Source organism: Lepidochelys olivacea (assembly GCF_965140295.1).
Source record: "Lepidochelys olivacea isolate rLepOli2 genome assembly, chromosome: 12".
Classification (NCBI taxonomy): domain Eukaryota; kingdom Metazoa; phylum Chordata; order Testudines; family Cheloniidae; genus Lepidochelys; species Lepidochelys olivacea.
Window position 1 is genome coordinate 40,108,462 of NC_140422.1, and position 21,827 is coordinate 40,130,288.

At 43.8% G+C, this 21,827-nt stretch overlaps 1 protein-coding gene across 5 annotated transcripts in view; it reads right to left on the reverse strand.

Annotated features, from left to right (window-relative positions):
- FANCA (FA complementation group A) overlaps positions 1–20,976 on the reverse strand; it is a 77,700-nt gene extending 56,724 nt beyond the window's left edge. For 3 of the 5 annotated variants that reach the window (XR_014713719.1, XR_014713720.1, XM_084644335.1), the window contains exons 1-7: positions 20,851–20,976; positions 19,961–20,070; positions 14,230–14,302; positions 11,395–11,537; positions 10,480–10,575; positions 7,250–7,323; positions 1,226–1,338 (exon numbers count right to left, since the gene is read on the reverse strand). Coding sequence is in view for 3 of the 5 variants with exons in the window: in XM_084644335.1 (XP_084500461.1) it covers positions 1,226–1,338; positions 7,250–7,323; positions 10,480–10,575; positions 11,395–11,537; positions 14,230–14,302; positions 19,961–20,070; positions 20,851–20,905 (664 nt within the window). In the remaining 2 variants the exon portion in view is untranslated. Of the gene's footprint in view, positions 1–1,225; positions 1,339–7,249; positions 7,324–10,479; positions 10,576–11,394; positions 11,538–14,229; positions 14,303–19,960; positions 20,071–20,850 lie in introns of those variants that run through there. The other 2 variants (XM_084644336.1, XM_084644337.1) reach the window with 2 other exon arrangements.
- Positions 20,977–21,827: the final 851 nt, after the last annotated feature.

Here is a 21,827-nt window from a genome sequence, read left to right on the forward strand (position 1 = left end):
GCCTAGTGTTGGGCAACCTTGCTATCTCTTTAGAGGTAAAATTATTTCATATACAGGAGGACCAAAGGCATCACATATCACAGAGGTGCTTAGATACCTCAATGATAGTGGCCATATAAGAACTTAGATATATAGGCAGTTCATTGACTCACATATTCCAGAGTCATGCAATCAATACAACAGACTGCCAATATGTTGTTTGTTACACATTTTATACAAAATATTTATCTTTTCCTTATGCTACAGATTCAAATGCATGAAGAGATAATTGGCTCTTCAGAGTTTTACACTCTAGGTGAGCCTCCTCAGAAGAAAAATCCCACTGTGCCTGAGGAGATCTGTGGAAGAGGATTAACCCACACCACTATTGGAAGAGATTCACTCAGTGCAGACAAAAATCTCAGACTGAATGTTGAATTTTCAAGAATGCATGTATTTGAACAATGAAAATGCAGAAATTTCAACCAGATAACTCAGTTTGCCTGGCAGTACCTGACCAAGTGCACTGGTCAAAAGATTTCACTGGTACTCCTCAGTAAAACGAACAAGCTATTAGCTTTTTCTGAACCAGGAGAGAAGCACAAAATTAGACAAAAAGGTGGGCAGAGGAGAAAACATAAAATGGAATCCTGGTTAGTATTAGGTTTGTGGGTTTTTTTTGTTTTTTTTTAAATAGCCAAATGGATGATGGGTACTATATGGAGGTGACATGATCAGGATGCAGGAAACGAGTGCTGGTGACACACCTCTACCACCACAACCCTTTGCTGGTCAAAAAAATGAACTTCAGGTCACTAACATGTAATGTAACAGAATATAAAACATTTATGTGCAAAACTACATGCTAGAAGCGATGAAAGACAAATGGAATAGTGGGGACAGGATAGAAGAAAGAGGAACAGGAGATTTTAGCCACCACAACTCTAATGATATCATGGCCAGTAGTGGAATGGACATTCTCTTAATTATTAAAACAAAAGTTATGAAGGAATAAAGAAAGAGAAAATTATGGTTCCAGGTTAACAGTCAAAGAATTCACTTTCTTAAATTCCCTTATCAGTATAGAAATGTAGCCCTCTTCATCAAAACAGATAACAAAAGAATACAAGCTGAAGACTGTGTTTTCATATACCTAAAGTTCTAAGTTGAATGATATCTGTTGTAGATTCTAAAGTTTAAGTACTTAAGACCACACTGTGTTAAATGCCTAAACTCAAAGTGTTACCTGAGAGTATGTGCCCAGAAAGCTCCACATCCAGGGAAGAACTGTCTGTCTGCTTACAAAGCAGACAAAGGCTGCTGCATAGCCACTCCACCACAGCAGGGGTGTCTGAATTGCTGAGAAGACAACAAAAGCAGGTTTGATTTGTTTCACTCTCTTTATTGTGATATTTATTTTTCCTCCAACTAACATTCACTCACATTCAGGAGAGGACAGATGCTTCCACGCCTTGACTCCATGTCTGGTATTTATTTCTTAAAGTTGTGCCAACTGAAAGCTCTATTTCCTTTATAAAATATTTCAGAATGAATGTGCCCACAGAAAGAGAACCGATCTTGAAATCTCATGTTAAATTAATTATTTATTTCCACCATAAAAATATATCCATAAAGAACAGTAAGAAAAAAGCTTTTCTGTCTCGAAGGAACTACCTAACATCCTGTGGATGATTTCTTCAGGTCACATTGAAAAACCAACCAAGTTCAACTAATTAAAATAGGCAACGCATGCAATTATCCCACCCAGTATCAGTAACAGAAAAAGAAAGCAATATCATTATCAGGGGAGCCAAGAAATCTCCAACCTCCGCACATAGCACGAGACAATCCTCTGAAGGATTGCTTGATTTTATTTATTAGAACACTGTGGCACACACTTGCAAGATGCTGCGCAGGGTTTCAATCACTTGACTGCTACAGGAACTGAATCTGTAAATTCTCAGGATGATAAAGTTTTTGCTACATGATTCCTAAAATGGGACCTATTGAAAGTCTATCAGAAAGCACAATCATTCCAGTATATCTTAACTTCTAACTTCAATCTATCATCAAGGTTTCTGTCCTATATCAATTTATAGCGTAGAGGTAAATTTATTCTCTAAGGTATAACTCTGTTGTAATAGGTTTCAGAGTAGCAGCCGTGTTAGTCTGTATTCGCAAAAAGAAAAGGAGGACTTGTGGCACCTTAGAGACTAACCAATTTATTAGAGCATAAGCTTTCGTGAGCTACAGCTCACTTCCTCAGATGCATATCGTGGAAACTGCAGCAGGCTTTATATATACACAGAGAATATGAAACAATACCTATTCCCACCCCACTGTCCTGCTGGTAATAGCTTATCTAAAGTGATTTCCAGCACAAATCCAGGTTTTCTCACCCTCCACCCCCCCACACAAATTCACTCTCCTGCTGGTGATAGCCCATCCAAAGTGACAACTCTTTACACAATGTGCATGACAATCAAGCTGGGCTATTTCCTGCATAAATCCAGGTTCTCACATCCCCCCCACCCCCATACACACACAAACTCACTCTCCTGCTGGTAATAGCTCATCCAAACTGACCACTCTTCAAGTTAAAATCCAAGTTAAACCAGAACATCTGGGGGGGGGGGGGGGGTAGGAAAAAACAAGAGGAAACGGGCTACCTTGCATAATGACTTAGCCACTCCAAGTCTCTATTTAAGCCTAAATTAATAGTATCCAATTTGCAAATGAATTCCAATTCAGCAGTTTCTCGCTGGAGTCTGGATTTGAAGTTTTTTTGTTTTAAGATAGCGACCTTCATGTCTGTGATCGCGTGACCAGAGAGATTGAAGTGTTCTCCGACTGGTTTATGAATGTTACAATTCTTGACATCTGATTTGTGTCCATTTATTCTTTTACGTAGAGACTGTCCAGTTTGACCAATGTACATGGCAGAGGGGCATTGCTGGCACATGATGGCATATATCACATTGGTGGATGTGCAGGTGAATGAGCCTCTGATAGCGTGGCTGATGTTATTAGGCCCTGTGATGGTGTCCCCTGAATAGATATGTGGGCACAGTTGGCAACGGGCTTTGTTGCAAGGATAAGTTCCTGGGTTAGTGGTTCTGTTGTGTGGTATGTGGTTGTTGGTGAGTATTTGCTTCAGGTTGCGGGGCTGTCTGTAGGCAAGGACTGGCCTGTCTCCCAAGATTTGTGAGAGTGTTGGGTCATCCTTTAGGATAGGTTGTAGATCCTTAATAATGCGTTGGAGGGGTTTTAGTTGGGGGCTGAAGGTGACGGCTAGTGGCGTTCTGTTATTTTCTTTGTTAGGCCTGTCCTGTAGTAGGTAACTTCTGGGAACTCTTCTGGCTCTATCAATCTGTTTCTTTACTTCTGCAGGTGGGTATTGTAGTTGTAAGAAAGCTTGACAGAGATCTTGTAGGTGTTTGTCTCTGTCTGAGGGGTTGGAGCAAATGCGGTTGTATCGCAGAGCTTGGCTGTAGACGATGGATCGTGTGGTGTGGTCAGGGTGAAAGCTGGAGGCATGCAGGTAGGAATAGCGGTCAGTAGGTTTCCGGTATAGGGTGGTGTTTATGTGACCATTGTTTATTAGCACTGTAGTGTCCAGGAAGTGGATCTCTTGTGTGGACTGGACCAGGCTGAGGTTGGTGGTGGGATGGAAATTGTTGAAATCATGGTGGAATTCCTCAAGGGCTTCTTTTCCATGGGTCCAGATGATGAAGATGTCATCAATATAGCGCAAGTAGAGTAGGGGCTTTAGGGGACGAGAGCTGAGGAAGCGTTGTTCTAAATCAGCCATAAAAATGTTGGCATACTGTGGGGCCATGCGGGTACCCATAGCAGTGCCGCTGATCTGAAGGTATACATTGTCCCCAAATGTGAAGTAGTTATGGGTAAGGACAAAGTCACAAAGTTCAGCCACCAGGTTAGCCGTGACATTATCGGGGATAGTGTTCTTGACGGCTTGTAGTCCATCTTTGTGTGGAATGTTGGTGTAGAGGGCTTCTACATCCATAGTGGCCAGGATGGTGTTATCAGGAAGATCACCGATGGATTGTAGTTTCCTCAGGAAGTCAGTGGTGTCTCGAAGGTAGCTGGGAGTGCTGGTAGCGTAGGGCCTGAGGAGGGAGTCTACATAGCCAGACAATCCTGCTGTCAGGGTGCCAATGCCTGAGATGATGGGGCGCCCAGGATTTCCAGGTTTATGGATCTTGGGTAGTAGATAGAATATCCCAGGTCGGGGTTCCAGGGGTGTGTCTGTGCGGATTTGATCTTGTGCTTTTTCAGGAAGTTTCTTGAGCAAATGCTGTAGTTGCTTTTGGTAACTCTCAGTGGGATCAGAGGGTAATGGCTTGTAGAAACTCGTGTTGGAGAGCTGCCGAGCAGCCTCTTGTTCATATTCCGACCTATTCATGACGACAACAGCACCTCCTTTGTCAGCCTTTTTGATTATGATGTCAGAGTTGTTTCTGAGGCTGTGGATGGCATTGCGTTCCGCATGGCTGAGGTTATGGGGCAAGTGATGCTGCTTTTCCACAATTTCAGCCCGTGCACGTCGGCGGAAGCACTCTATGTAGAAGTCCAGTCTGCTGTTTCGACCTTCAGGAGGAGTTTCGACCTCCTCCTGAAGGTCGAAACAGCAGACTGGACTTCTACATAGAGTGCTTCCGCCGACGTGCACGGGCTGAAATTGTGGAAAAGCAGCATCACTTGCCCCATAACCTCAGCCATGCGGAACGCAATGCCATCCACAGCCTCAGAAACAACTCTGACATCATAATCAAAAAGGCTGACAAAGGAGGTGCTGTTGTCGTCATGAATAGGTCGGAATATGAACAAGAGGCTGCTCGGCAGCTCTCCAACACGAGTTTCTACAAGCCATTACCCTCTGATCCCACTGAGAGTTACCAAAAGCAACTACAGCATTTGCTCAAGAAACTTCCTGAAAAAGCACAAGATCAAATCCGCACAGACACACCCCTGGAACCCCGACCTGGGATATTCTATCTACTACCCAAGATCCATAAACCTGGAAATCCTGGGCGCCCCATCATCTCAGGCATTGGCACCCTGACAGCAGGATTGTCTGGCTATGTAGACTCCCTCCTCAGGCCCTACGCTACCAGCACTCCCAGCTACCTTCGAGACACCACTGACTTCCTGAGGAAACTACAATCCATCGGTGATCTTCCTGATAACACCATCCTGGCCACTATGGATGTAGAAGCCCTCTACACCAACATTCCACACAAAGATGGACTACAAGCCGTCAAGAACACTATCCCCGATAATGTCACGGCTAACCTGGTGGCTGAACTTTGTGACTTTGTCCTTACCCATAACTACTTCACATTTGGGGACAATGTATACCTTCAGATCAGCGGCACTGCTATGGGTACCCGCATGGCCCCACAGTATGCCAACATTTTTATGGCTGATTTAGAACAACGCTTCCTCAGCTCTCGTCCCCTAAAGCCCCTACTCTACTTGCGCTATATTGATGACATCTTCATCATCTGGACCCATGGAAAAGAAGCCCTTGAGGAATTCCACCATGATTTCAACAATTTCCATCCCACCACCAACCTCAGCCTGGTCCAGTCCACACAAGAGATCCACTTCCTGGACACTACAGTGCTAATAAACAATGGTCACATAAACACCACCCTATACCGGAAACCTACTGACCGCTATTCCTACCTGCATGCCTCCAGCTTTCACCCTGACCACACCACACGATCCATCGTCTACAGCCAAGCTCTGCGATACAACCGCATTTGCTCCAACCCCTCAGACAGAGACAAACACCTACAAGATCTCTGTCAAGCTTTCTTACAACTACAATACCCACCTGCAGAAGTAAAGAAACAGATTGATAGAGCCAGAAGAGTTCCCAGAAGTTACCTACTACAGGACAGGCCTAACAAAGAAAATAACAGAACGCCACTAGCCGTCACCTTCAGCCCCCAACTAAAACCCCTCCAACGCATTATTAAGGATCTACAACCTATCCTAAAGGATGACCCAACACTCTCACAAATCTTGGGAGACAGGCCAGTCCTTGCCTACAGACAGCCCCGCAACCTGAAGCAAATACTCACCAACAACCACATACCACACAACAGAACCACTAACCCAGGAACTTATCCTTGCAACAAAGCCCGTTGCCAACTGTGCCCACATATCTATTCAGGGGACACCATCACAGGGCCTAATAACATCAGCCACGCTATCAGAGGCTCATTCACCTGCACATCCACCAATGTGATATATGCCATCATGTGCCAGCAATGCCCCTCTGCCATGTACATTGGTCAAACTGGACAGTCTCTACGTAAAAGAATAAATGGACACAAATCAGATGTCAAGAATTGTAACATTCATAAACCAGTCGGAGAACACTTCAATCTCTCTGGTCACGCGATCACAGACATGAAGGTCGCTATCTTAAAACAAAAAAACTTCAAATCCAGACTCCAGTGAGAAACTGCTGAATTGGAATTCATTTGCAAATTGGATACTATTAATTTAGGCTTAAATAGAGACTTGGAGTGGCTAAGTCATTATGCAAGGTAGCCCGTTTCCTCTTGTTTTTTCCTACCCCCCCCCCCCCCAGATGTTCTGGTTTAACTTGGATTTTAACTTGAAGAGTGGTCAGTTTGGATGAGCTATTACCAGCAGGAGAGTGAGTTTGTGTGTGTATGGGGGTGGGGGGGATGTGAGAACCTGGATTTATGCAGGAAATAGCCCAGCTTGATTGTCATGCACATTGTGTAAAGAGTTGTCACTTTGGATGGGCTATCACCAGCAGGAGAGTGAATTTGTGTGGGGGGGTGGAGGGTGAGAAAACCTGGATTTGTGCTGGAAATCACTTTAGATAAGCTATTACCAGCAGGACAGTGGGGTGGGAATAGGTATTGTTTCATATTCTCTGTGTATATATAAAGCCTGCTGCAGTTTCCACGATATGCATCTGAGGAAGTGAGCTGTAGCTCACGAAAGCTTATGCTCTAATAAATTGGTTAGTCTCTAAGGTGCCACAAGTCCTCCTTTTCTTTCTGTTGTAATACTCTGCCTTGTAAAGACAGAAGTGTGCAGCTTATGCACAGTAAGATCCCTGTTCTAGACCAATTTTATTTTTTAATGGCCAAGAACTTCTGAAGCAAATTTTAGGCAAAGACATTAACAACTAATCCCAGATAAGGTTTCTATATGTTTGAGACTAAAGACATCTGCAAACGTATAAACCTCTGCTTACCTCTCCAGCAGCTCTCCCAAGCTAACAATGTTGCCTCTGTGCAGGTGCCACACAACTTCCAACACGGGAGGATTCTAAGAGGAATAATGCTACAGTCAGATGATAGTGGGTAACATTTACAATAGCAAACTTTCCAGGGGCAAACATTAAAAGAAAATTAAAAACTGTTAGTCAGATTAAGGGTGTGAAAAAATCTGAGCTCATCATAACAGTAATATATAAAATACCAATAAAAAAAAAGTTACCATAGACCTATTCTCTCCTACCCACTTTTGAAATGTTAATTAAGAATGATAAATCATTCAGGTCACTTTACATCCCTGGAATAATCCTGATTACGTTCTAAAGGAACAATGGACACCTCAATGGATTGGTAATAACTAGGGTTGTCAATTAATCGCAGTTAACTCATGCAATTAACTCAAAAAAATTAATCGCCATTAATCACTGTTTTAAATCAAACTGTTAACAACAGAATACCAATTGAAATTTATTAAATATTTTGGATGTTTTTCCACATTTTCATATATATTATATTCTGTGTTATAATTTAAATCAAAGTGTATATTTTTTATTATAAATATTTATACTGTAAAAATTAAACAAAGGAAATACTATTTTTCAATTCACCTCATGCAAGTACTGCAGTGCAATCTCTTAGTCATGAAATTGCAACTTAAAAATTTAGAATTTTTGTTGTTACATAACTGCACTCAAAAACAAAACAATGTAAAGCTTCAGAGCCTACAAGTCCACTCAGTCCTACTTTTTGTTCAGCCAATTGCTAAGACAAACATTTACAGGAGACAATGCTGCCCACTTCTTCTTTACAATGTCACCAGAAAGTGAGAACAGGCATTTGCATGGGACTTTTGTAGCTGTTATGCTACATGCTTCCATGTAGCTTCCATGCTAATAACACTCGTTAAAAAAAAATGCGTTCATTAAATTTGTAATTGAATGCCTTGAGGGAGAATTGTATGTCCTCGGCTCTGTTTTACCCGCATTCTGCCATATATTTCATGTTATTGCAGTCTCAGATGACAACTCAGCACATGTTGTTCATTTTACGAACAATTTCATTGCAGAAATGACAAAACACAAAGAAGATACCAATGTGAGATTTCTAAAGATAGAACATAAGAACGGCCCTACTGGGTCAGACCAAAGATCCATCTAGCCCAGTATCCTGTCTTCCAACAGTGGCCAGTGCCAGGTGCCTCAGAGGGAATGAGCAGAACAGGTAATCATCAAGTGATTCATCCCCAGTCACTCAAACAGAGGCTAGGGACACCATTCCTGCCCTTCCTGGCTAATAGCCATTGATGGACCTATTCTCCATGAATTTATCTAGTTCTTTTTTTTAACCCTATGTTTATGGTTTTGGCCTTCACAACATCCTCTGACAGCTACAGCACTCGACCCAAGTTTTAAGAATCTGAAGTGCCTTCCAAAATCTGAGGTGTGGCAAATGCTCTCAGAAGTCTTAAAAGAGCAACACTCTGATGTGGAAACTACAGAACCCAAACCACCAAAAAAGAAAGCTGCTTTGGACTGTTATTGAGCAGAACCAGTCATCAGCACGGACGCATGTCCCCTGGAATGGTGGTTGAGGCATGAAGGGAAATATGAATCTTTAGCGCATCTGGCACGTAAATATCTTGTGACATCGGCTACAACACTGCCATGAGAATGCCTGTTCTTGCTTTCAGGTAACATTGTAAACAAGAAGCGGGCAGCATTATCTCCTGCAAATGTAAACAAACTTATTTGTCTGAGCAATTGGCTGAACAAGAAGTAGGACTGAGTGGCCTTGCAAGATCTAAAATTTTAATATTGTTTTATTTTTGAATGCAGGTTTTTTTGTTTTTTTTTTACATAATTCTACATTTGTAAATTCAACTTCCACGATAAAGAGATTACATTACAGTACTTTGTATTAGGTGAATTGAAAAATACTATTTCTTAGGTTTTTTACAGTGCAAATACATGTAAAAAAATAAAGTGAGCATTGTACACTTTGTATTCTGTGTTGTAATTGAAATCAATACATTTGAAAATGTAGAAAACATCAAAAAATATTTAAATGGTATTCTATTATTGTTTAATTGAGCGATTAATTGTGATTAATTTTTTTAATCGCTTGACAGCACTAGTGACAATATAAAACCCAAAGGTAGACAGACATTAAGAGTAAATTACCCTTCCCTACAGAGAAGGATTGAAACTTGCAGAGCTGCTGTCTGTGTTGTACATTTTTTGTGGAAAAATAGATCTCAGTCGCCAGTGCTGTCAATCTAGCATTTTTCACAAACACTAGCATTCATATAAAAAGCAGAATGACAGGTAATAGCTTACATTCACTACCACTCTTTGATGCCAAAAGCCAGTCGGCCAATGCTAATGCTCCCTTTTCTCATGGCAAGAGTTGAATGCAGAAGCCAGTCAGGTGGCTTAAAAAAATGGAAACCACATAACACACTAGCTATAATACAAATAGTTATTAAACAATCAATAGCATATGAAAAGGAGCATTTACTATTCCAGATATCAGCATGCTTCAGAGGCACTGTGAAGCAGAATGAAAGTAAAGTGCTTTCAAACACCCAGGAAGACCTATTATTAAGAATATAAGATGCATGACCAAAAATTTTCTATTGCTTTTAGTTAAACTCTTTACCAGGAAGGCTACCAATGTTTGTCCTCCCCTGCTAGAAATGCTCATAGTTTTTTAAAATATTGTCCTACTTTGCAAGCCATCTCCTGTTCACCTGTTGCAGTCACTATCAAACAGCCATTAATATTTTGGGGGGGGAAGGGTAGCCTTATTGGCTTCCTTTCCCTGAATGTATGGCCTTTTTAGATTAATTCACACAGCTTTAATAGATTTTAGTTTTAAAATATTTTAAATGGAAAAATCAATGCTCCTTCACATTAAGACAGAATTATGCTTTTAAAGTGCCAAAAAGGCCGTGGTGACACCCGGGGAAATGCAAAATGGCCACCATCCTTCAAAAAGTAGGACCAATAAGCTCCTGAGCATGCTGCTATCGGCCATTAACAGGAGGAAATCAGATTATTAGATTTCTGCAGTCTATTTTAGTGTTACCCCTTGCTTTCAGGGGATACATAACAAGAGAGTTTAATATGCACTACTGGTTCCACTCAAATAATCTAAATGTTCTGTCCCTACAGTCTGCAGAACCAGCATTTCTCTTCAGAGGTCTTACCTGCTTTTTCCACAGTTCTTGACAGAAGAGCAAACGACAGAAGGCATTGTGCACCAACAAATCCTTGACAGTTTGAAGCAAACAAGACAATTTCTTCTGGAATGGAAAAAGTCCCCTCAGTAAATATTGCATATAATTATAAAAATATTTTCCTGTTTTTCCTTATTTGTTGAATTTTAGTGACTGAATGGCTCAGGGGATTGATTGGCGAGGAGACAGTGAACCTTTCACCTTTGGGTTATGAGTTCAAATGCACCCCACGTCAGTAGTGACTGTAATCACTGTCACAGGACAGCTTTCCAACTATTTTTGTTCACCCAGTGATGGCAGCACAGCAATGTGAATTCATGAACTCAAGCATCAGAAGCAAGAGTCACCCTATACCACCAGGGCCTGATGGCTGTTCAGTTGCCTCGGTGAAGTGAGTTAATAGTCTCAGTACAGCTTCTGGTGTCCACACACACAAACCAACACAATAATTCGCTAAAATTGCAAGCAGGGATGCTAAAAATTAAACAATGGACACAATAAAATGAACCTCTTGGGAAGGGCTGGGGCATACTAAAGAAGAATCATATACAAGAAGCTTGCACAGCCACTACTCACACTGTACTAGCTCTATGGATAAACAGAGGACATCATTTCCAGGGCTGTCAATTCAGTAGCTTTCATGTTTAGAAAAAGAATGCTCCATTTCTAAGGATTTTACAAAATACAGATATGAACCATCAGCTATCTAGTTCCATTACTGGTTTTGTATTTTTTTTTTTTTTAAATCTTTTGGGGACTACATATATGTTTATGGAGGCCAGGCAGAGTGAGCTTAAAGTGTAAAAATAAAAATAACCATTAACAATGCCTTTTCCCTCCCAATGTTCATCTTTGTGGGCATAAAAGAAAAGATTTTCCTCTTACTCTCTGCTCCAAATTCAACAGTGCAACTTGGTTGGACTCCATGGAAGTTTTGCAAATCTGTTCAATGTTGGTAGCAGTGGTATTGGCTGACAAGATTCCCATTGGTACTCCCAGCCTCGAGGCCTGCTCCTGCAGAATGGAGACTGGAACACAAAGCAAAGTTAATAGTGTCAAAGGATTGTGGGCTGAGCACTAGACTAGGAACCAACAACTCTGGAGTTTTAATCCTGGCTAACTCTCTCTCCATCTATGGCTTTGGGTAAATCGCTTGATCTCCTTCCCTGCCTCATTTTCCCCCATCCACAAAATGGACAGAACATCATCTACCTAAAAGGGATGTTGTGATGATCTCGTTTGTAAAGTGCTTGCTGACTAACAGTATTAGAGCTCGTCTCTGAGGGACAAAATTTGAAAATAACCAAAATATTCAGAAGTCAGAGGACTTTACCTGTCAGTATCTGACAAACTTAAGAAAGGCTACTGCCAGAATTACAGGGCAAGCCATATTCTAGTTTTTGTCCCTTGAGTGGACCCCTCCACTGACAGGCCTGACTTTCTTCATAGCTTTCAAGGATGGAATCATATGATTCAAACACTTTGAGACTGGAAATCAGGGTGGCTCCTTAAATCAAATTTTCAGAAGTGGTCACTAGCAATGGGAGATGTGCTTGAATACATAAAGTGTAAAATAATGCTAAGTACTCTGAAAAAAGATCACTGTTTCTCAAATTTGGTCACCCAAAATTAGTTCATGCTTTTGATCTTAATCTCTCTCTGCCTTAACTCCCCATCTGTAAAAGGGATAAAACTTATTTCATAGGGGTATTGTGAAAAATAACTAGTTATTGTTTGTGAAGCACTCAGGTACTACAGCGATTAGTACCAGAGAAAAAGCCCATGAGGCTATTAATTCTATCTTCACAGCAGGATTCAAACAGTATGCAGTAAAAAAGGCCTATGACCATACATTGAACAATGAGGGTAAAACAAAATATTTAATAGCTGCTCATTAATTGAGTACCATCCAGCCTGTGCACTGAATAAGGCAGGGGGTCGGAGAAAAAATAGCATGTGACAAACATGGCAGTTTCCTGCATTATGCTTGGGCGATCTTATTGAATTAAGTTTAAGTATCTTTTGGGTCCAATGTATTAAATGAATTGTTTATGTATTGTGGGACAGGATTGTGTAACCTCTTGAGGGGGGAAATGTGGCAGATGTGAGCCCTGAAGGTTCAAGAGACTAGACTGAACAATGTGTCAGACAAGAATAAACTCCTGGAACAATAAGTATTAAGTGGTTTTCCTTGGGAAAATGTAGGGGGAGATTAATGTAAATTCCCCAACTCTGCTTATGCAAAACCCAGCCTTTTGAAGCTATGCCCTGACGAGTGGGTGCCTTTGGAAGATCAAGAAAAAGGAATACTGGTGCAGTTGCCCTTGAACTGTGACAGTGATCACATAATTCAAAAATCATATCATGATGCATACACATAAGGGGGCCAAATTAAGAAGGCACAGGCAATCTTAATTCTGGAATTTCCTAACTGTTGAGTGGTCAGCTTTGCAATCCTAATAATGTTTTTAATGTAGGGAATTTTTTCATGCTTTAGAAAAGGCTGATTAGCCAGACTACTTTTAGAAGTCCCAAGTGACATGACTTCCCCCATTTCCTCTTGGAGATTAATAAATCTGCAACAGAACCTGGGATTTTAAGTTACTAGGAAGATATTATTTTACTAGGCAGGCTGTTAAACTTATCTTGCCAGGATGTTAATAGGACACTGTTTTATAATTAGGGGGCAGAGACATGCCAGTGAAGACTATTTTATATCTTTAAATGATCTCTCTCTCAGGTACCAACCTCATCCCTGGTATTTATCTACCTTACTATGAGAAAAGAGTGGATTGAAGATGCTCTGAGGGAAGTGACTGACTACAGCTGTGTACTTACACTTCTCACATGCATACCAAAGTACTCCCATAAATACCTATGGATTTACTACTAGGGGTAACACACTTTATTGCTTTTGTACACCAAGTTCATTGCACGCACTAGGAGCTCCTTGCATTCTCCCTGACAAGCTCCTTCCCATCCTTCTCTATTGCAGACCCTCTGAAATCCCCCCACACTTCTCTCATGTCAGGGGCTAAATCCCCCATTCCTCCCTCCCGTCCACGCCAGGGCCTCTGTCTGCCCGCCCTTCCCACGTCTGAGTGCGCTCCCATACTTTTTCCCACTATGCCAAGGACACAGTGTGCCTCCATTCTTCTCGTGCCTCCCCATCCTTATTCTCCTCCTCTCTCTCTTTAGAGGATGTCCACATTTTTAAAGTGAACTGGCAGAACTAAAATGAGGGGCATTGTTTGGAAGAATGTGGTAATGGCTGCCATCAACCAGCTCTTTGATCCAAAGCCAATTACAGAGCTGGTTGAAGCTGCTAGCTCCACTAACCAGATGCCAGGGGCTCTGCATATCGCTCATTTGTTTCTCTGTTCTGATTGTCCCATTTTCACCAAAAGCAATAGTTTTCTACCCTTGATGCCTAGAGCATTCCCTGAAATTTTGGAACCAATCAGATGTGGTGTTCAAAAGTCACCCTGTAAGACTTTACAAGCTAGGCCAGGAATAGGAAATGTGGCTTGCTGCTGTCCTCATTCTACCCAAAAGAGAACCACGGTGCTCAGTATATACTTGCAACTATATATCTATTTCAGAGAAGAACAAACTAGCAGACTGATAGAACAAGAAATTAAGGGCATATGACAAGTAGAAATTCACTGTGTCAGGAAAACTTAATTTCCATCTCTCTCGGACAGATACTTCCTCGCTCACCTACAAATGATTCTGAAAAAGCACTTTGAGGCTCTGGACCACTCTGTTCAGTTGATTTACTGGAACTCTCCACCTAGAAACAAAATAAAGGCTTTTAAATCTGTGTGTACATGTATATAAATATATTACCTTTATATGGCACCTTCCATCTGCAACATTCTAGAAATCTGAAGCAACTGAAATAAAACTAATGTTAAATAATACCACCTAGCTCTTATATAGTACTTTTCATCTGTAGATCTCAAAGCGCTTTATAGAGGTCAGTATCATTATCCCCATTTTACAGATGGTGAAACTAAAGCAGGAAAATAACTTGCCCAGGGTCACCCAATAGGTACATGGCAGAGCAGGAACAGAGTCCAAGTCTCCCGAGTCCTAGTCCAGTGCTCCTTCCACTATGCCATTGGTAAAATGTGACAAAAAAAATGTTAGGAACTAGAAAAAGTCAGTTTCCTTTTAAAAGGTGATTATTCTATAGTACTCCTTAGAAAAACAAAAGTTCCCAGAGAATAAATTCTAGGAAGTACCTGGTCTACCTATAAAAGTCCTCAAAAGCAAATGCCTTCTCCAACCTGAGAGCGCAAGATAATGCACAAGAAGTCAGGTTTCAGAGTAACAGCCGTGTTAGTCTGTATTCGCAAAAAGAAAAGGAGTACTTGTGGCACCTTAGAGACTAACCAATTTATTTGACCATGAGCTTTCGTGAGCTACAGCTCACTTCATCGGATGCATACCGTGGAAACTGCAGCAGACATTATATACACACACAGAGATCATGAAACAATACCTCCTCCCACCGCACTGTCCTGCTGGTAATAGCTTATCTAAAGTGATCATCAAGTTGGGCCATTTCCAGCACAAATCCAGGTTTTCTCACCCTCCACCCCCCCCACACACACACAAACTCACTCTCCTGCTGGTAATAGCCCATCCAAAGTGACAACTCTCTTCACAATGTGTATGATAATCAAGGTGGGCCATTTCCTGCACAAATCCAGGTTCTCTCACCCCCTCCAAAAACCACACACACAAACTCACTCTCCTGCTGGTAATAGCTTATCCAAAGTGACCACTCTCCCTACAATGTGCATGGTAATCAAGGTGGCCAAGAAACTTCCTGAAAAAGCACAAGATCAAATCCGCACAGACACACCCCTGGAACCCCGACCTGGGATATTCTATCTACTACCCAAGATCCATAAACCTGGAAATCCTGGGCGCCCCATCATCTCAGGCATTGGCACCCTGACAGCAGGATTGTCTGGCTATGTAGACTCCCTCCTCAGGCCCTACGCTACCAGCACTCCCAGCTACCTTCGAGACACCACTGACTTCCTGAGGAAACTTCAATCCATCGGTGATCTTCCTGATAACACCATCCTGGCCACTATGGATGTAGAAGCTCTCTACACCAACATTCCACACAAAGATGGACTACAAGCCGTCAAGAACACTATCCCCGATAATGTCACGGCTAACCTGGTGGCTGAACTTTGTGACTTTGTCCTTACCCATAACTATTTTACATTTGGGGACAATGTATACCTTCAGATCAGCGGCACTGCTATGGGTACCCGCATGGCCCCACAGTATGCCAACATTTTTTGGCTGATTTAGAACAATGCTTCCTCAGCTCTCGTCCCCTAAAGCCCCTACTTTACTTGCGCTATATTGATGACATCTTCATCATCTGGACCCATGGAAAAGAAGCCCTTGAGGAATTCCACCATAATTTCAACAACTTCCATCCCACCATCAACCACAGCCTGGTCCAGTCCACACAAGAGATCCACTTCCTGGACACTACAGTGCTAATAAACAATGGTCACATAAACACCACCCTATACCGGAAACCTACTGACCGCTATTCCTACCTACATGCCTCCAGCTTTCACCCTGACCACACCACACGATCCATTGTCTACAGCCAAGCTCTGCGATACAACCGCATTTGCTCCAACCCCTCAAACACCTACAAGATCTGTCAAGCTTTCTTACAACTACAATACCCACCTGCGGAAGTGAAGAAACAGATTGATAGAGCCAGAAGAGTTCCCAGAAGTCACCTACTACAGGACAGGCCTAACAAAGAAAATAACAGAACGCCACTAGCCGTCACCTTCAGCCCCCAACTAAAACCCCTCCAACACATTATTAAGGATCTACAACCTATCCTGAAGGATGACCCAACACTCTCACAAATCTTGGGAGACAGGCCAGTCCTTGCCTACAGACAGCCCCGCAACCTGAAGCAACTACTCACCAGCAACCACATACCACACAACAGAACCACTAACCCAGGAACCTATCCTTGCAACAAAGCCTGTTGCCAACTGTGCTCACATATCTATTCAGGAGACACCATCACAGGGACTAATAACATCAGCCACACTATCAGAGGCTCGTTCACCTGCACATCCACCAATGTGATATATGCCATCATGTGCCAGCAATGCCCCTCTGCCATGTACATTGGTCAAACTGGACAGTCTCTACGTAAAAGAATAAATGGACACAAATCAGATGTCAAGAATTATAACATTCATAAACCAGTCGGAGAACACTTCAATCTCTCTGGTCACGCAATCACAGACATGAAGGTCGCTATCTTAAAACAAAAAAACTTCAAATCCAGACTCCAGCGAGAAACGGCTAAATTGGAATTCATTTGCAAATTGGATACTATTAATTTAGGCTTAAATAGAGACTGGGAGTGGCTAAGTCATTATGCAAGGTAGTCTATTTCCCCTTGTTTTTTCCTACCCCCCCCTCCCCCCAGACGTTCTGGTTAAACTTGGATTTAAACTTGGAGAGTGGTCAGTTTGGATGAGCTACTGCCAGCAGGAGAGTGAGTTTGTGTGTGTGTCCGTCCCCGGGGAAAGGGGGGGGGGGGGTGAGAAAGCCTGGATTTGTGCAGGAAATGGCCCACCTTGATTATCATACACATTGTGAAGAGAGTTGTCACTTTGGATGGGCTATTACCAGCAGAAGAGTGAGTTTGTGTGGGGGGGGTGGAGGGTGAGAAAACCTGGATTTGTGCTGGAAATAGCCCAACTTGATGATCACTTTAGATAAGCTATTACCAGCAGGACAGTGGGGTGGGAGGAGGTATTGTTTCATGATCTCTGTGTGTATATAATGTCTGCTGCAGTTTCCACGGTATGCATCCGATGAAGTGAGCTGTAGCTCACGAAAGCTCATGCTCAAATAAATTGGTTAGTCTCTAAGGTGCCACAAGTACTCCTTTTCTTTTCACAAGAAGTCAGAAACTTGGCATGACGTGCATGCATGTATCTCACACGTCTATAAAGACGGTCACATTATGGAATCATGGGTGGCTATTAAGAGAAAGCTGATAATCTCCAATAACTTTTTACTCTGTTCACTATAAATCAGAGGCTTTCGAAGTGCGGGGCGTGCACCTTTCAGGGTGGGGAGGGAGTGATGAATTATCAGTAACAAGCCATGCTAAAAGACCAGGGTCAGGATGGGGCTCTGTCTGGTAGGGGAAGTAGATTGGACTCTGTATAGGTGGTCTTGACTACTGAGACCAGGCTCCCTACCTGTCTTAGTCCCTCACTGCTACAGCAGCCACTGACAGGCACTTACCCTCCTCTGTTGGGTAGGCCAGCAGGGACTCTGCAAGGAGGGAGCCAAAGGCTGCACCCCAGGACTGCTGACCCCCTGCTGGACAGAGCCCCCTCCTGACCCTGGCCCTTCAGCATGGCTCCTGGGCACATCTGCTTCCCCTCCTAGAGGGAGCCTGTGGAAGGGAAGTGGACAGTGCCATCCTGAAGGGCCAGGTTCAGAAAGGGGCTGTGTCAGTACATGGCCCAGTGCTCACAGGGTACAGGCTTTGGCTCCCCTGCTGACCCTGGCTCTTCAACGTGGCCTCATTTCTTTATTCTGAGTAGGATGGGAGCCAGACAAGCAGGAAACTGGGTCCCAGCAGCTGAGACTGCCCAACCGCTGCAGGGCAAGAAGTCTTCAACTGCAACCTGGTGAGTACCCCTTCCTCCACACCCCCCATGAGTACAGGGCACCCCTCCCCCAAGGGTACCAAGCACCCCTCCTCCCACCACATTTCTTAGAAAGAGGTGGGCATGCATGGGACATGAATCTCCAAAGGAGGAGCTCAGCAAAAAAGTTTGGGAACCTCTGCAATAGACGAAGCCAGTTCTGATCCCAACAAAGAGGATGGGTAATTTACCACCTGTGACATTCTGTACCTGAGGGGAAAACCCTGCACCCCAGGTTCATCCTTATAATATGATTGTGTGGTATCAAATGCAAAGTTTTTCATGTCAGGTGTCTTCGGAAGGCTCATGATGCATTGAGCATTGTTGTTATAGTAATGTTATAGGTTGTAATTTCATGTATATAGTTATGAGGCTGAACATGTGCCCTCATGGCTTAAAACAGGCCCAGGCAAAACTCTCCAAGAGCAGAGGGGCAGTTCACACTTCATCAGGGCATGTATGGGACAAACCCAGCCCAGCCTCACAGGAACAAAGGACACTGGCCCAGGCAGCAACAAAGGATCTGTTGGACTCTGGAGTAAGTCACCCCCCTTGCTTTGTTCTGTTTTGGACTGCAATGAGGTAATGCTCACCTGACTCTGAAGGGGGAGGGGTTAAAGCCAAGAGGGAAGAAAGAACTTGATAAAAGGGAGAGATGTTTGCCGTACTCTTCCTTTCTCTTCCACCTTCATCTATAGACACCACCACCAAGTGACTAAAGCACTTATCAAAGGGGAGAGCCTGGCTGAAGGGCAATCAGCCAGTCTGTGGTGAGAAGAAAAGGAGGACTTGTGGCACCTTAGAGACTAACCAATTTATTAGAGCAAATAATTATTATGCTCTAATAAATTGGTTAGTCTCTAAGGTGCCACAAGTCCTCCTTTTCTTTTTGCGAATACAGACTAACACGGCTGTTACTCTGAAATCTGTGGTGAGAAGCATCTAAGTTTGTAAGGGCACTGAAAGTGTTAATATCGCTGAGAATGTGTTTTGCTTTTATTTCATTTGACCAAATCTGACGTATATTTTAAGTGATTATAAGTCAAAGCATATCTTTGTAGTTAATAAATTTGTTTGTTTATTCTACTTGAAGCAGTGCGTTTGATGTAAAGCATATCAGAGGCTCCCCTTGGGATAACAAGCCTGGTACATACCAATTTCTTTGTTAAACTGACGAACTCATATAAGCTTGCAGTGTCCAGCGGGCATAACGGGACACTGCAAGACAGAGGTTCCTAGGGTTGTGTCTGGGACCAGAGATATTAGCTAGTGTCATTGGGTTGCACAATCCAAGGAGCAGCTTATATGCCAGAGGCTGTGCGTGAACAGCCCAGGAGTGGGGGATCTCACAGCAGAGCAGGGTAAGGCTGGCTCCCAGAGACAAGGATTGGAGTGGCTGAGCAGATCACCGGTCCAGATAATACCAGAGGGGAACATCACACCACCATATTTCAAATCTTAATTAGCTCTATATAACCATAACTGCACTTTTAGGCCACAGTAATAAAAGAAAGAATGAATGTAAATCTCATTGCTAAAAGGAAAACCACTAGTCTTTTAGTTTTCTTTTACACCGGTTTCCCACATGTTCACTTACTGAAGATATTCTGCTTACACAACATGCACCTTAGACCTATGGAGACCAAACTTCAGCAGGGTTCTACAGAAACCCAAGATATAACTGGTAAATTCAAAACTGCCAGCTGTCTTACCTCCAGCAAGAGGTCATTCAAGTTCTGATGGCAACTCAGAAGGTGAACAGCTGCTTTCTGAAACTCCTGTCCACTGTCAAACGTGCATTTCTGTTTCTTGACTCTTCCTGCTAAGAAAATTTTAAAAAAAATAAATAAACTAAAGGTTTACTAAACGGCCTGTTTTCTGCTGTTTTATTTCTAGAATGCATAAGTGTTGTGCTGATGAAAAGGAATGGCTGACATAGGCAAGAGCCAGACACAGTGTGGGCTAATGCTACAGCTCTGCCAAAGTCTGCCCTCTGATCCCCAAGGCCTCTCCTTAATCCGGACCAGATCCCTTTATACAGAAACTGCCAACTGTGCCAAAACGGAGACAAAGAGGAGGACTATAAGATTATTATTTTTAAATGAGACAGGCGGGTTGTTCCAGGTGCTGCAAAAACACCTTCTGCACCCGCTACAGCGAGACTGACACAGACAGTTTTAGGGTTACTCTGAATTGAATCCAACCCCAGGATTGGTATCCGGGGGCGGGACAGCTGGGCGGTTTGAGCATTGGCCTGCTAAACCCAAGGTTGTGAGTTCAGCCCTTGAGGGGGCCATTTAGGGATTGGGGGAATAAAGAGTTCAGGAAAGGTGGCGCCCAGGAAGCGAGGCAGAGCCGGCGGGAGAGACGGAGAGACGGGCTCCCGCCCGCCCGCCCGCGCGGGGAAACCGCGGGACGGCTCTGCGGGGAGAGCCCCGCCCCGGCGGCGAGCCGAGCGACTCGCGCCCACCTCCCGCGGCGGCGGGCGGGGTCGGCCCCCTGGGGGACCCGGACGCGGCGCTTTCCAGAGCGCTCCCCTCGGGCGCCCGCTCCGCCGGCCGGGGCAGCCCGTGGGCGTTGAAGGCCCCTGGCGGTCACCTACCCAGCAGCTCGGAGAGAGCCCGGCTGCCCCTCCGCCCGCTCGGGCTGGTGGCCATCCCCGCTAAGCCGAGCGCCGCAACCGCCTTCTCCTCAGCGACGGCGCCGGGTCTGCAGCCAACCAGCCCGCCCTGCGCTCCCATTGGCTACGGCGCCCCCAGGTCGTCACCAGACATTGGCTAAAGGGCTCCGTCTGTCCCCGCCTACTGACTTGTCTTGACCGCCATCTTGGTAGTGGCAGTAATTGCCATGGAGTCCGCCATCTTGGTAGTGGCAACAGCCTAAGTATCCCTTCTCCCCAGTCCAGCCCCATTTTTGAAGAGGCTCCTCGTTTGTGGTGGGGTTGGAGTTTAGGAACCAGGCCCACAGGGCCCTGTGTAGCTTGGCTAAATGGTGGAGATTGGGTGCGAGGTGTTAGCAACTGTCTGAAGATTTGGGAGTAAGTGGGGTCTGCTGGTTTTGTCAGTGCTAGGAAAACTACCCCAGGCACATCTCAGGTAGTCCCAAGCAGGGTGTAGCTGCAAAGGCAGCCCGTGGCAAAGCACATTCATGTTAGCAGGATGGTTAAAAGCATCAGGTTTAATTAACAAGGTGGGAAAAGCTGGAAGCTGCTGGAGTTTCATCTCTACTTGGGATCCTCAGTGGGAGTTTTTTGGGAGTACAGACAGCCCGTAGGAACACACTTTAGAGAACAGCACATCTGAGTGGCTGAAGGGAAGCAGCAGAATTATTCATGCCGGACAGCTGGGGGCAGAAGAGCAATGGCCTCCAGCTAGGAAGAAGGGAATTCATGCTAGGTATTAGGGAGCCTGCCTGACAGGATGGTCAGTGGGGCTACTATGCATTATCTGCCTATCAAAGGCATCATGACTAGATGCAGTCAAGAGAAAATTGAATTTAGCCTTCAGATGCACTAGGAGAGGAAATGCCGCACGTGTGTTGGGGTTAGTCAGCAGCTTCTTCCAGCCTAAAGTTGAGGCT